We start from the raw sequence: 15,634 nt of genomic DNA on the forward strand, positions 1-15,634 counted from the left end.
TCACCAGAGCGCCGCGATTTTCGAGTACTTCCGTATTCGGGTGAAAAGATTCGGGGGGCGCCGTGGGTGAGTGGGGGGTTGCAGCGGGGAGTGGGGGGGAGAGAGAGAAAGGGCTCCCCCCTGTTCCCCGCTGCTACCCCCGCTCCGCCACGCCTCCCCCTGCCCCCCAGCGCCCCCCGAATCTTTTCACCCGAGTACAGAAGTACTCGAAAATCGCGGTGCTTGATCGAGTAACTACTCGAAACGAGTATACTCGCTCATCTCTAGTCATGACCTATCTTACCGAAAATCGCCTGAGATTCCCATAGACTCCTACGGGAGCTGAAAAAAGGGAGGGGGAGGGAGTTTACATGCGTCTGTCACTCAGAAATGAAAATAGCTGGCTCTATTTAAGCACTAGTAATTTATTAGGAAATTATAGTATCAGTGTTTCTGGTGGCGCAATGCGCCACACAGCTGTGCTACATGGTACATCCATTATGATCCCCTCACATCACACACACAGCTCTACTACATAATAATAATATAATAATAATCTTTATTTGTATAGCGCCAACTTATTCTGATCCCCACACATTACACACATAACACATTACAGACACAGCTGTGCTACATGGTACATCCATTATGATCCCCACACATCACACACAGCTCTACTACATCCATCATAATTCCCACACAAGACAAACACAGCTTGGCCCTTGCCACAACAGTGACATCATCACAGGTCCTTCAGCCAGCCTGCCGTGGTGATGTTAGGTCGGTGTCTTCTGTCAGGACTGCTGAGTTGTGTCTGAGATAATAACGGCTTAGTTGTATTCTCATTTTGTTATTTTTATCCTCCCCTTTTCAAGAACCCTAACTGTGTTGTTCTTCTGTCGATCAGGCTCTGTGTTTTATATATGTTATAGAACCTTTAATTCTAACACCAGGGGGCTGGGCGATGATGTCACAAGGGGCGGAGCATCAGAAGCGCTCACATGCATACTCACTGACAAGTGCTCATTAGTAGTTTAATTAGAAGTCATTCCGAGGATTTCTGCCAAGTGACGGAATTCCCGGCTGCAGCGTATTTTTAATGCGATTCGCCCATGTGAGTGGATGAGAAAACACATCTTAATTGTTGCAAATTTCGGCTGTGATGCGGCCAGCGCAAAATCGCAATGCTCGAATGAATGAGGCCTAAGAAGGCAGACATATTTTTTCTAAAATTGGACAACCCTTAAAGGGAAGCATCAAGAAATATTATGAAAATTGGGGTTATTCTGTTATGAGGAAGGGTGCATTCACACAAATGTATTCATACAACATATTACGTGCGCAATACGCAGTGAATATAACTCATTTTCCTCAATTGGTTCATTTACAGCTACGTATTTTTAAAAGATGAAATTAAATCAATTTGCGTGCATTAATATGCAGGAAAGCTGCATATTCGCTATGGTTTTTTATGCATATAGAAAAATTGCAGATAGGCAGAAACATGTAAGGTATCAGCGTATTGCAGCATGTGAATACGCTGCGTATTCACGAGCTGAAATACACAAGTGGCTGTGTGAATGCACCCTATAAGATAGCTTATTGGCAATCAATATCACTATGAACAGATATATTAGTGGACAGCACAGAGATCTGTTTTAACCTCTTAGGAACCAAGCCTGTTTGCGCCTTAGTGACCAGACTAAATTTTGGAAATCTGACACGTGTCACTTTAACATAGAATAACTCCGTAAAGGTTTTTCATATCCAAGTGATTCAGACATTGCATTTTCACCACATATTGTACTTCATTTAGGTGGTACAAATATTGTATATTTATTAACAGCGCCATAATTGGGAACATTTTGAAAAAAATTATTATTTTTTCACATTTTCAACTGCAATATCTCTAGTATGTGCAAACATACTGTACAAATTTTTGATGAGGTAACATATTTGCATCTGTGTATTCACTGAGGGGTGTCATAAGTAGTTTGACCCCATAGTTTCTTTTTCGGGAGTTAATGCAATTTAGAGGAGTAAAAATAAAATTTCATATTTTTGAAAATATGTCATTTTAAAAACAGTTTTTTTTTCTATAGTGCGCAATAAAATGAGTATTTGCACCTCAAAATGAATACCCCCGTTTGTCCCGTGTTCAGAAACATACCCATTGTGGCCCTAATCTTATGTCTGTATGTACAACGGGACCCAAACCGAAAGGAGCAGCCTGTGGCTTTCAGAACAGAATTTTTTCTTAAGGTATTTTAGCCCCCATTGCCCACTTGTAGAGCACTTGAGAGGTCAAAATGATGGAGAACCCCCACAAATAACCAAATTTTGAAAACTAGACCCCTTAACGAATTCATCTAGGGGTGTACTGTGTATTTTGACCCCACAGTTTTTGAATTAATCTAAGCAAAGCAGAAGGGAAGATATGATCTGTAAGGGGAGATGAAACTTAAACATTTTTTCTTCTTTTTCCACAATAGCAGCTCCTGGGGATGGCTCCATGCTCTCAGCTTCTCATACTTAAATTTCTCGGGCTTCTGTTTATGCGTGACTTAATGACGTCTGGCGCACATGCGCAGACACCGGCGTCAGGTCCTGGAGCACAAGAATCCGCGGGACATCATGGAGGATGGCGGTCAGTATCCTCACCTGCCTTAGGGATCCAATCCGAAAGGGGAGCTGAAACTTTTTTACTTCTCATCGACTTTAATGCAAGGCAGTGTTTTGTTATGGGGATTGATCTTTATGCAGTGTAGTAATACTTTAAATATAGTACTGCCACACATGCATGCACCATGTAAAATCCAGTTTTGCACAAAAAAAAATATCTACAACCATTTTCACATGAATATTTGGGCAGCAATTTCTCAGCAGTTGAACATACAAGACAAAGTTTTGTAAGCTACCAACTCTAATGTCCAGGGCTCCAGACTAAAAACATTACCTAGATGCATTGGCACCCTAAACCGAAAAATTGAGGAGCCAAATCAAATTCGAAGGGATTGCAAATAGAGATGAGCGAACGTACTCGTCCGAGCTTGATACTCGTTTGAGTATTAGGGTGTTCGAGATGCTCGTTACTAGAGGCGAGCACCACGCGATGTTTGAGTTACTTTCACTTTCCTCTCTGAGACGTTAGTGCGCTTTTCTGGCCAATAGAAAGACAGGGAAGGCATTACAACTTCCCCCTGTGACGTTCAAGCCCTATACCACCCCCCTGCAGTGAGTGGCTGGCGAGATCAGGTGTCACCCGAGTATATAAATCGGCCCCTCCCGCGGCTCGCCACAGATGCATTCTGACAGAGATCAGGGAAAGTGCTGCTGATGCCAGAGCTGCTATAGGGAGAGCATTAGGAGTTATTTTAGGCTTCAAGAACCCCAACGGTCCTTCTTAGGGCCACATCTGACCGTGTGCAGTACTGTTGAGGCTGCTTTTAGCAGTGTTGCACAATTTTTTTTTTTTTGTATATCGGCCGTACAGAGCATTGCGTCCTCAGTCTGCAGTCATTGTACAGAGTATAGGGCCAATACTGGTGAGGCAGGGAAAGAGATATCCAGGCTATATAGGCAGTGGGCTTTTTCAAAAAAATTGGGGAAAAATACTATTTTTGGGCTGCCTGTGACCGTCTTCAGTTTACTGCATGTCTGCTGGGGGTAGTAGTCCTAATTAATACGCAGCTAAGCATTACAGCAGGCTTGCGCAAAATTGTTTCCTGGGTCTGCTGTCTCTGTTACATCACCGCCGTCATCCCGCCAAAGGGAAACAGTATACATAATATTATACGCTGCCTACAGTATCTGTCTGCTGGGGGTAGTAGTCCTAATTAATATGCAGCTAAGCGTTTCAGCAGGCTGGCGCAAAATTGTTTCCTGGGTCTGCTGTCTCTGTTACATCACCGCCGTCATCCCGCCAGAGAGAAACAGTATACATAATATTATACGCTGCCTACAGTATCTGTCTGCTGGGGGTAGTAGTCCTAATTAATACGCAGCTAAGCGTTACAGCAGGCTTGCGCAAAATTGTTTCCTGGGTCTGCTGTCTCTGTTACATCACCGCCGTCATCCCGCCAGAGGGAAACAGTATACATAATATTATACGCTGCCTACAGTATCTGTCTGCTGGGGGTAGTAGTCCTAATTAATATGCAGCTAAGCGTTTCAGCAGGCTTGCGCAAAATTGTTTCCTGGGTCTGCTGTCTCTGTTACATCACCGCCGTCATCCCGCCAAAGGGAAACAGTATACATAATATTATACGCTGCCTAAAGTATCTGTCTGCTGGGGGTAGTAGTCCTAATTAATATGCAGCTAAGCGTTACAGCAGGCTTGCGCAAAATTGTTTCCTGGGTCTGCTGTCTCTGTTACATCACCGCCGTCATCCCGCCAGAGGGAAACAGTATACATAATTATATACGCTGCCTAAAGTATCTGTCTGCTGGGGGTAGTAGTCCTATTTAATACGCAGCTAAGCGTTTCAGCAGGCTTGCGCAAAATTGTTTCCTGGGTCTGCTGTCTCTGTTACATCACCGCCGTCATCCCGCCAGAGGGAAACAGTATACATAATATTATACGCTGCCTACAGTATCTGTCTGCTGGGGGTAGTAGTCCTAATTAATACGCAGCTAAGCGTTACAGCAGGCTTGCGCAAAATTGTTTCCTGGGTCTGCTGTCTCTGTTACATGATCGCTGTCATCCCGCCAGAGGGAAACAGTATACATAATATTATACGCTGCCTACAGTATCTATCTGCTGGGGGTAGTAGTCCTAATTAATACGCAGCTAAGCGTTACAGCAGGCTTGCGCAAAATTGTTTCCTGGGTCTGCTGTCTCTGTTACATCACTGCCGTCATCCCGCCAGAGGGAAACAGTATACATAATATTATACGCTGCCTACAGTATCTGTCTGCTGGAAGTAGTAGTCCTAATTAATACGCAGCTAAGCGTTACAGCAGGCTTGCGCAAAATTGTTTCCTGGGTCTGCTGTCTCTGTTACATCACCGCCGTCAGACAACCAGAGGGAAACAGTATACATAATATTATACGCTGCCTACAGTATCTGTCTGCTGGGGGTAGTAGTCCTAATTAATATGCAGCTAAGCGTTACAGCAGGCTTGCGCAAAATTGTTTCCTGGGTCTGCTGTCTCTGTTACATCACCGCCGTCATCCCGGCAGAGGGAAACAGTATACATAATATTATACGCTGCCTACAGTATCTGTCTGCTGGGGGTAGTAGTCCTAATTAATACGCAGCTAAGCGTTACAGCAGGCTTGCGCAAAATTGTTTCCTCGGTCTGCTGTCTCTGTTACATCACCGCCGTCATCCCGCCAAAGGGAAACAGTATACATAATATTATACGCTGCCTACAGTATCTGTCTGCTGGGGGTAGTAGTCCTAATTAATACGCAGCTAAGCGTTACAGCAGGCTTGCGCAAAATTGTTTCCTGGGTCTGCTGTCTCTGTTACATCACTGCCGTCATCCCGCCAGAGGGAAACAGTATACATAATATTATACGCTGCCTACAGTATCTGTCTGCTGGGGGTAGTAGTCCTAATTAATACGCAGCTAAGCGTTACAGCAGGCTTGCGCAAAATTGTTTCCTGGGTCTGCTGTCTCTGTTACATCACCGCCGTCAGACCACCAGAGGGAAAGGGTATACATAATATTATACGCTGCCTACAGTATCTGTCTGCTGGGGGTAGTAGTCCTAATTAATATGCAGCTAAGCGTTACAGCAGGCTTGCGCAAAATTGTTTCCTGGGTCTGCTGTCTCTGTTACATCACCGCCGTCATCCCGGCAGAGGGAAACAGTATACATAATATTATACGCTGCCTACTGTATCTGTCTGCTGTATCAGCTCAACATTTAAAAAAAATAGAAGCAAAATACTTAAGGCCTACTACTGGTCTTTGGCCACTTGACTGCTTCTGCGCTGTGAATTCCACTAGCTCAGACATACGAACCTACGTCTCACTACAGGCGTGCACAAAATTGTTTCCTGGCTCTGCTGTGCGTTCCGTTAGGGAAGTCAGCCTCCAACCACAGGCCAATAAGCGGCACATTTAATTACAGCGTTCTGTTTCTGCACTACTGGTAATACAGCATGCTGAGGGGTAGGGGTAGGCCTAGAGGACGTGGACGCGGGCGAGGACGCGGAGGCCCAAGTCAGGGTGTGGGCACAGGCCGAGCTCCTGATCCAGGTGTATCGCAGCCGACTGCTGCGGGATTAGGAGAGAGGCACGTTTCTGGCGTCCCCACATTCATCTCACAATTAATGGGTCCACGCGGTAGACCTTTATTAGAAAATGAGCAGTGTGAGCAGGTCCTGTCGTGGATGGCAGAAAGTGCATCCAGCAATCAATCGACCACCCAGAATTCTGCGCCGTCTACTGCTGCAACTGTGAATCCTCTGGCTGCTGCTCTCCTTCCTCCCAGCCTCCTCACTCCATTACAATGACACATTCTGAGGAGCAGGCAGACTCCCAGGAACTGTTCCCGGGCCCCTGCCCAGAATGGCCAGCAATGGTTCATCTCCCACCGGAGGAGTTTGTCGTGACCGATGCCCAACCTTTGGAAAGTTCCCGGGGTCCGGGTGATGAGGCTGGGGACTTCCGGCAACTGTCTCAAGAGCTTTCAGTGGGTGAGGAGGACGATGACGATGAGACACAGTTGTCTATCACTCAGGTAGTAGTAATTGGAGTAAGTCCGAGGGAGGAGCGCACAGAGGATTCGGAGGAAGAGCAGCAGGACGATGAGGTGACTGACCCCACCTGGTTTGTTCCGCCTACTGAGGACAAGTCTTCAGAGGGGAAGGCAAGTGCAGCAGCAGGGCAGGTTGGAAGAGCCAGTGCGGTGGCCAGGGGTAGAGGCAGGGCCAGACCAAATAATCCACCAACTGTTTCCCAAAGCGCCCCCTCGCGCCATGCCACCCTGCAGAGGCCGAGGTGCTCAACGGTCTGGCAGTTTTTCACTGAGAGTGCAGACGACCGACGAACAGTGGTGTGCAACCTTTGTTGCGCCAAGATCAGCCGGGGAGCCCCCATCACCAGCATGCGCAGACATATGATGGCCAAGCACCCCACAAGGTGGGACGAAGGCCGTTCACCGCCTTCGGTTTGCACCGCTGCCTCTCCCCCTGTGCCCCAACCTGCCACTGAGATCCAAGCCCCCTCTGAGGACACAGGCACTACCGTCTCCTGACCTGCACCCACACCCTCAACTCCGCTGACCTCGGCCCCATCCACCAATGTCTCTCAGCGCACCGTCCAGCTGTCGCTAGCGCAAGTGTTGGAGCGCAAGCGCAAGTACGCCACCACGCACCCGCACGGTCAAGCGTTAAACGTGCACATAGCCAAATTTATCAGCCTGGAGATGCTGCCGTATGGGGTTGTGGAAACCGAGGCTTTCGAAGGTATGATGGCGGCCGCGGCCCCGCGCTACTCCGTTCCCAGTCGCCACTACTTTTCCCGATGTGCCATCACAGCCCTGCACGACCACGTCTCCCGCAACACTGTACGCGCCCTCACCAACGCGGTTACTGCCAAGGTCCACTTAACAACGGACACGTGGACAAGCACAGGCGGGCAGGGCCACTATATCTCCCTGACGGCACATTGGGTGAATTTAGTGGAGGCTGGGACAGAGTCAGAGCCTGGGACCGCTCACGTCCTACCCACCCCCAGAATTGTGGGCCCCAGCTCGGTGGTGGTATCTGCGGCGGTGTATGCTTCCTCCACTAAACCACCCTCCTCCTCCTACGCAACCTCTGTCTCGCAATCAAGATGTGTCAGCAGCAGCACGTCGCCAGCAGTCGGTGTCGCGCGCCACGGCAGCACAGCGGTGGGCAAGCGTCAGCAGGCCGTGCTGAAACTACTCAGCTTAGGAGAGAAGACGCACATGGCCCATGAATTGCTGCAGGGTCTGACAGAGCAGACCGACCGCTGGCTTGCGACGCTGAGCCTCCAACCGGGCATGGTCATGTGTGACAACGGCCGTAACCTGGTGGCGGCTCGGCAGCTCGGCAGCCTCACGCACGTGCCATGCCTGGCCCACGTCTTTAATTTGGTGGTTCAGCGCTTTCTGAAAAGCTACCCACGCTTGTAAGACCTGCTCGGAGAGGTACGCCGACTCTGCGCACATTTCCGCAAGTCCCACACGGACGCTGCCACCCTGCGCACCCTGCAACATCGGTTTAATCTGCCAGTGCACCGACTGCTGTGCGACGTGCCCACACGGTGGAACTCTGCGCTCCACATGTTGGCCAGGCTCTCTGAGCAGCGTAGAGCTATAGTGAAATACCAACTCCAACATGGGCAGCACAGTGGGAGTCAGCCTCCTCAATTCTTTACAGAAGAGTGGGCCTGGTTGGCAGACATCTGCCAGGTCCTTGGAAACTTTGAGGAGTCTACCCAGATGGTGAGCGGCGATGCTGCAATCATTAGCGTCACCATTCCTCTGCTATGCCTCTTGAGAAGTTCCCTGCAAAGCATAAAGGCAGACGCTTTGTGCTCGGAAACAGAGGCGGGGGAAGACAGTATGTCGCTGGATAGTCAGAGCACCCTCCTGTCTATATCTCAGCGCGTTGAGGAGGGGGAGGAGCATGAGGAGGAGGGGAAAGAGACAGCTTGGCCCACTGCTGAGGGTACCCATGCTGCTTGCCTGTCATCCTTTCAGCGTGTATGGCCGGAGGAGGAGGAGGATCCTGAAAGTGATCTTGCTAGTGAGGACAGCCATGTGTTGCATACAGGTACCCTGGCACACATGGCTGACTTCATGTTAGGATGCCTTTCTCGTGACCCTCGCGTTACACGCATTCTGGCCACTACGGATTACTGGGTGTACACACTGCTCGACCCACGGTATAAGGAGAACCTTTCCACTCTCATACCCGAAGAGGATAGGGGTTCGAGAGTGATGCTATACCACAGGACCCTGGCGGACAAGCTGATGGTAAAATTCCCATCCGACAGCGCTAGTGGCAGAAGGCGCAGTTCCGAGGGCCAGGTAGCAGGGGAGGCGCGGAGATCAGGCAGCATGTACAGCACAGGCAGGGGAACACTCTCTAAGGCCTTTGACAGCTTTCTGGCTCCCCAGCAAGACTGTGTCACCGCTCCCCAGTCAAGGCTGAGTCGACAGGAGCACTGTAAAAGGATGGTGAGGGAGTACGTAGCCGATCGCACGACCGTCCTCCGTGACGCCTCTGCCCCCTACAACTACTGGGTGTCGAAGCTGGACACGTGGCCTGAACTCGCGCTCTATGCCCTGGAGGTGCTTGCTTGTCCTGCGGCTAGCGTCTTGTCAGAGAGGGTGTTTAGTGCGGCTGGGGGAATCATCACGGATAAGCGTACCCACCTGTCAACCGACAGTGCCGACAGGCTTACACTCATAAAGATGAACAAAGCTTGGATTTCCCCAGACTTTTCTTCTCCACCAGCGGACAGCAGCGATACCTAAACAATACGTAGGCTGCACCAGCGGACAGCAGCGGTACCTAAACAATACGTAGGCTGCACCCGCGGATGGAAGCATCGTTCTCTATCACCATCAAAAACGGGGACCTTTTAGCTTCATCAATCTGTGTATTATATTCATCCTCCTCCTCCTGCTCCTCCTCCTGAAACCTCACGTAATCACGCCGAACAGGCAATTTTTCTTAGGCCCACAAGGCTCAGTCATATAATTTTTGTAAACAATTTTTATATGTTTCAATGCTCATTAAAGCGTTGAAACTTTCGCCTGAACCAATTTTTATTTTAACTGGGCTGCCTCCAGGCCTAGTTACAAATTAAGCCACATTAACCAAAGCGATTAATGGGTTTCACCTGCCCTCTTGGTTGGGCATGGGCAATTTTTCTGAGGTACATTAGTACTGTTGGTACACCAATTTTTTGGGGCCCTCGCCTACAGTGTAATCCAATTAATTTTTTGCCCACCTGCATTAAAGCTGACGTTACATCAGCTGTGCTGGGCACTGCAATGGGATATATTTATGTACCGCCGGTGGGTTCCAGGGAGCCACCCATGCTGTGGGTCCACAGGGAGTTGTAACTGCATGTGTCTACTTCTAAAGAACCCCAGTCTGACTGGGGCATGCATTGTGGGCCGAAGCCCACCTGCATTAAACCTGACTTTACCTCAGCTGTGATGGGCAATGCAATGGGATATATTTATGTACCGCCGGTGGGTTCCAGGGAGCCACCCATGCTGTCGGTCCACACGGAGTTGTAACTGCATGTGTCCACTTCTAAAGAACCCCAGTCTGACTGGGGCATGCAGTGTGGGCCGAAGCCCACCTGCATTAAACATGACATTACCTCAGCTGTGCTGGGCACTGCAATGGGATATATTTATGTACCGCCGGTGGCTTCCTGGCACCCACCCATGCTGTCAGTCCACACGGAGTTGTAACTGCATGTGTCCACTTCTAAAGAACCCCAGTCTGACTGGGGCATGCAGTGTGGGCCGAAGCCCACCTGCATTAAACATGACATTACCTCAGCTGGGATGGGCAATGCAATGGGATATATTTATGTACCGCCGGTGGCTTCCTGGCACCCACCCATGCTGTCGGTCCACACGGAGTTGTAACTGCATGTGTCCACTTCTAAAGAACCCCAGTCTGACTGGGGCATGCAGTGTGGGCCGAAGCCCACCTGCATTAAACATGACTACCTCAGCTGTGCTGGGCACTGCGATGGGATATATTTATGTACTGTCAGTGGGTTCCAGGGAGCCACCCATGCTGTCGGTCCACACGGAGTTGTAACTGCATGTGTCCACTTCTAAAGAACCCCAGTCTGACTGGGGCATGCAGTGTGGGCCGAAGCCCACCTGCATTAAACATGACATTACCTCAGCTGTGATGGGCAATGCAATGGGATATATTTATGTACCGCCGGTGGCTTCCTGGCTCCCACCCATGCTGTCGGTCCACACGGAGTTGTAACTGCATGTGTCCACTTCTAAAGAACCCCAGTCTGACTGGGGCATGCAGTGTGGGCCGAAGCCCACCTGCATTAAACATGACATTACCTCAGCTGTGATGGGCAATACAATGGGATATATTTATGTACCGCCGGTGGCTTCCTGGCTCCCACCCATGCTGTCGGTCCAGAGGGACTTCACAATAGGGAGTTGTACCTGCCTGTGTCTATGAATTAAAAACCCCGGTCAGGTTGGGGCATGCAGTGTGGGCCGAAGCCCACCTGCATTTAATCTGACGTTAGCTCTGCTGTCCAGGGCACTGCAATGGGATATATTTATGTACAGCCGGTGGGTTCCAGGGAGCCACCCATGCTGTGGCTGCACACGGAATTCCCATTGCGGAGTTGTACCTGCCTGTGACTATTTATAAAAAACTGCGGTCTGACTGGGGCATGCAGACACCTTGACATAATGAATAGTGTGTGGCACATAGGTTCCCCATTGCTATGCCCACGTGTGCAGCTCCTGATGGAGGTGGCACAGGATTGGATTTCTCATTGCTTCTGTACAGCAATGTGGGCTATCGCCCCGCCCCTTTTAAAGAGGGTCGCTGCCTAGCCGTGCCAACCCTCTGCAGTGTGTGCCTGCGGTTCCTCCTCATGGCAGACGCACTTATAAATAGACATGAGGGTGGTGTGGCATGAGGGCAGCTGAAGGCTGCGCAGGGACACTTTGGTGTGCGCTGTGGACACTGGGTCGTGCGGGGGGGGGGGGGGTTGGGCAGCATGTAACCCAGGAGAAGTGGCAGCGGAGTGTCATGCAGGCAGTGATTGTGCTTTGTTGGAGGTAGTGTGGTGCTTAGCTAAGGTATGCATTGCTAATGAGGGCTTTTCAGATGTAAAAATTGTTGGGAGGGGGGGGCCCACTCTTACCGCTATTGTGGCTTAATAGTGGGACCTGTGAACTTGAGATGCAGCCCAACATGTAGCCCCTCGCCTGCCCTATCCGTTGCTGTGTCGTTCCCATCACTTTCTTGAATTGCCCAGATATTTACAAATGAAAACCTTAGCGAGCATTGGCGATATACAAAAATGCTCGGGTCGCTCATTGACTTCAATGGGGTTCGTTACTCGAAACGAACCCTCGAGCATCGCGAAAATTTCGTCCCGAGTAACGAGCACCCGAGCATTTTGGTGCTCGCTCATCTCTAATTGCAAACGATTGAAGGCCTATCCTCAGAGTGGGTCATTAAGCGTAGATTCAGAGGCATCCATTGCCTAGGACTCCCCCCACTGATCCACTGTTTGTCAGGCTGGTGTACTGACAGGAAGCAGACAGCTCCGTTCCCTCTGCAGTGACTTGGCTGTGTATTGCAGGCCATTCAATTCAATGTGGCCTTGGCCTATAATATGAAGTCAAAAATGGAGCTGTTCGCTTCTAGCAGAAATCAACTCAATGCCTAAGTGCCTCATCCCAGAAAATAGCTGATTGGTGGAGTATGATGGTGATGGAACCCCATCAATCCACTATTGATGACCTATCCTGAGGACAGACCACTAATCGTCTGAACAACCCCTTTAAAGGGAACCTATCACCACCAATGCTGAGAAGTTCAGGCATGTGCTTTATAGACTTACCTGGCTCCCCATTCCTTCGATGTCTCAAGCCATCCTTGCCCCCTTCCCTTCAGTGTCAGCCCTGGAAGTTGTTGGGTAGTCTGTACATCAGACTCATCTCTGCAGTCCGTGTGCATGTACATCCATAGAGAACAATGTGTGTGCACACTGACTACAGAGATGAGTCCAATGCATGGACCACCCACCAACTTCCAGGACTGACATTGAAGGGAAAGGGGCAAGGATGGTTTGAGTCCACCAGCATGCGAGCTGCCATACAGATCAGATTCTTGTTCTGGCTCATAGAAGGGGGTCCCAAATGGGGCGCTCTATTCCATGATGTCCATATACCCTTTTGGAACATATAGACAAGATTTCTTCACCACACAATCCCATTAAATTTTTATTTGTGATCATTCATAAAGCTGTTTTACATTTAGAGATGAACCACATTAAAGCCAATTGCACATAGTGGGATTTGATATGATTACATTCTGTATATGTGCCTCTGATTTTACATATGTGCAGGGGGTTTTGTTCCACAAATTCTCCCAAAAATGTATTAGGCTGCAATGCATGATATATTAATGATGAGCTATTTTCTGCTAGAGGCACCACATGGAACCACATAAATGACCTATAAGGCCCATTTTGCATATTGTACTGCAATCTGTGCATCACTGTGTGGGTCTGTGCATATAGTATTGCCGTTTGCATAGGCCCTGTCATTATATCATTAACCCATCTGTGAACCATTAAGTACTCATCATAATTTTGCAGTTGCCAATGAACATTAAATGGAAAAGTCACAACAACTCTATACATCAATTCTTCTGGAAAGAAAACAGTCTGATTAACCTTGAGGGCCCCTATGGCACTTGTTTGATATTTTTTAAGCTTATCTTAATGTGTAAAGGGACCCTTATGCAACTCATTTAGATAATCGTATTGCTGGTCATGCTGTTTCTGTGAGTCCTTGGAGCTCTGCACTTAATTTATCTGATGTCTAAGAAAGATATTTAGCAACAAGAAGTTATTTGCTCAATGACAGTTACAATGTACATATTTCTTTGAATCAGTCGGGATACAGTACGGTAAATCAGATTAAAATATTCTTAAGGTTAGGCTTTCTTTTTTCCTAGGGTAATTACATGTACAATGAATAATAATTTAGAACCAACTGCCTTGATTTGAAGTTAAGCTCCAGAACTACCTACCATGAATGTGATCATTGTATTATACAGAATTGTGAACATTTGAATATATTAGCCCTACATGAAATATCATAGGTGAAAAAAAATCAATGCTGGTAAAAAAGTTAAAATAAACCTCTTACCTAAGCATCCAAGAAGGTCACAGACAACAACTAGAAGAAGGATCCTTGATGAAGATGGTCTGGGCAACGTGGATCTGCCCGGTTTTCTGTGACCTTGCTTTGTCTTTGGTAGCAATTGTATAATAGTTAGAATTGAACTAACCAGCCCACTGCCAATGCAGAGGGAGCCAAACACGGTTGGCTGATAATCTAATACTAGTTGGGTGGCAGGATCCCTGTTGGGGCAGCAGAAGGTCTCCAGCCGGGGGGAAGCCATGGCTGGACTCCTCAAGATGTACACACAAGCCAGGGAAAGAAAAATGCGGATGAAATTCACTCTGACTTCTAGGCTTCATTCTTCAGTGCTGTTCATCACGAGTTTACTCTGATCATGTGCTTTACAATCCCTGCAGCTATGTCTCTGCTCTGCTTCATTCAATGAAAATCTTGGTGTTCTTTGCCAACATGGTCTTTAGTAGTCAGAATTGTACTGCCCTGTATACCTCAATGACAAAACTACAGATGTATCAAAGTTTAACATGACTTTTAATGTGTTAAGATAACTTCCTGCGCCACAATTTATTTACTCTTTTACTTGCTTTACAATGGAGTTTGTTGTGTTAAGAAAAGAGAACCATGGTTTTCAATGGCTTAAAATACGACAACTTGTGGCAGAAAGTTCACAGTCAAGTTCAACTTTGCTGCTTCTGTAGGCCGCAATGTAGTGTAGCCTTGTGTACGATTCACCTAAAGAAAACAATATTTATGAAGGATGTTTATGACTGATGTGCCATAGCGTAGAATCAGGTATTTTATGTACTCTATTGTGGTAATTAAAATCAAGCCTGTCCACTTTACGTTTTGGACTTGTGGGCACAGATATTTCAAGACTTTATGACTTGATCTGCAAAAAAAGATAACACAAGCTGTTACAGAAGTGCAATTGCTATTGTTCTCAGTAGGAGAAACAAAGTAATCTTGTAGGTATGATACCTTTTAATGGCTAACAAAAATACATGATGTTATAGCGAGCTTTCGAACCTATTTAGGGTTCTTCCTCAGGCTTAATGGAATAGATCCGAAGAAGTATATATAATATATATATTACTAGAAGAACACCGTGACCTCTATACGTGTTTTGTTGACCTAGAACAAGCCTTTGATCGAGCACCAAGGCCTTCACTATGGATAGTTCTGCAGAAGGTTGGATGTCCTGAAAAGTTTGTTAACATGGTACGTCAATTCCATGATGGTATGATGGCCAATGTACAACATGAAAAGAAGCTATCAGTTCCCAGTCTGATATTTAGTTCCCAAACTAAAAGCAAGGTCGAACAACGGTCTGTACTTGAATTACGGCATGCCGATGACGGTTGCCTTATGATTCACAGCATGGAAAACCTGCAGCTATACTTGTGCCATTGAGATGACTCCTGTCGTTAATTTGGCCTTGTGATAAATGCATCAAAAACCAAGGTCCTGAAACAACCTGCAAGAGCTGCATGAATTGGAGATAATGCACTTTTCTTTGGCGACAAAGTGATAGAAGAAGTATCGACATTCCAATATCTTGGAAGCTCGATACATAGCGACAATCGTCTCGAGTCGGAAAACTCTTCACGTATTGTCAAGGTAGCTGTTGCCTTTGGCAAACTCAACCAAAGAGTTTGGAAATTGAATGACCTCAAGTTACAAACTAAGCTCCTGGTTTATAAAGGAATTATATTACCCTTACTGCGCTATGCATCTCAAGCATCTCAAAAGAAGGAGAGGTCAGGGGAGGAGGATCCT

General features: G+C 47.7%; 1 protein-coding gene across 1 annotated transcript in view; it reads right to left on the reverse strand.

Moving 5' to 3' along the window:
* Nucleotides 1-14,209, reverse strand: part of GPR143 (G protein-coupled receptor 143) — a 54,575-nt gene extending 40,366 nt beyond the window's left edge. The window contains exon 1 of the mRNA XM_066599926.1: nucleotides 13,865-14,209. Within this exon, the coding sequence (XP_066456023.1) occupies nucleotides 13,865-14,120 (256 nt within the window). The 5' untranslated portion in view covers nucleotides 14,121-14,209. The remainder of the gene's footprint in view (nucleotides 1-13,864) is intronic.
* Nucleotides 14,210-15,634: the final 1,425 nt, after the last annotated feature.

This window comes from Eleutherodactylus coqui, chromosome 4 (genome assembly GCF_035609145.1).
Source record: "Eleutherodactylus coqui strain aEleCoq1 chromosome 4, aEleCoq1.hap1, whole genome shotgun sequence".
Taxonomy (NCBI): domain Eukaryota; kingdom Metazoa; phylum Chordata; class Amphibia; order Anura; family Eleutherodactylidae; genus Eleutherodactylus; species Eleutherodactylus coqui.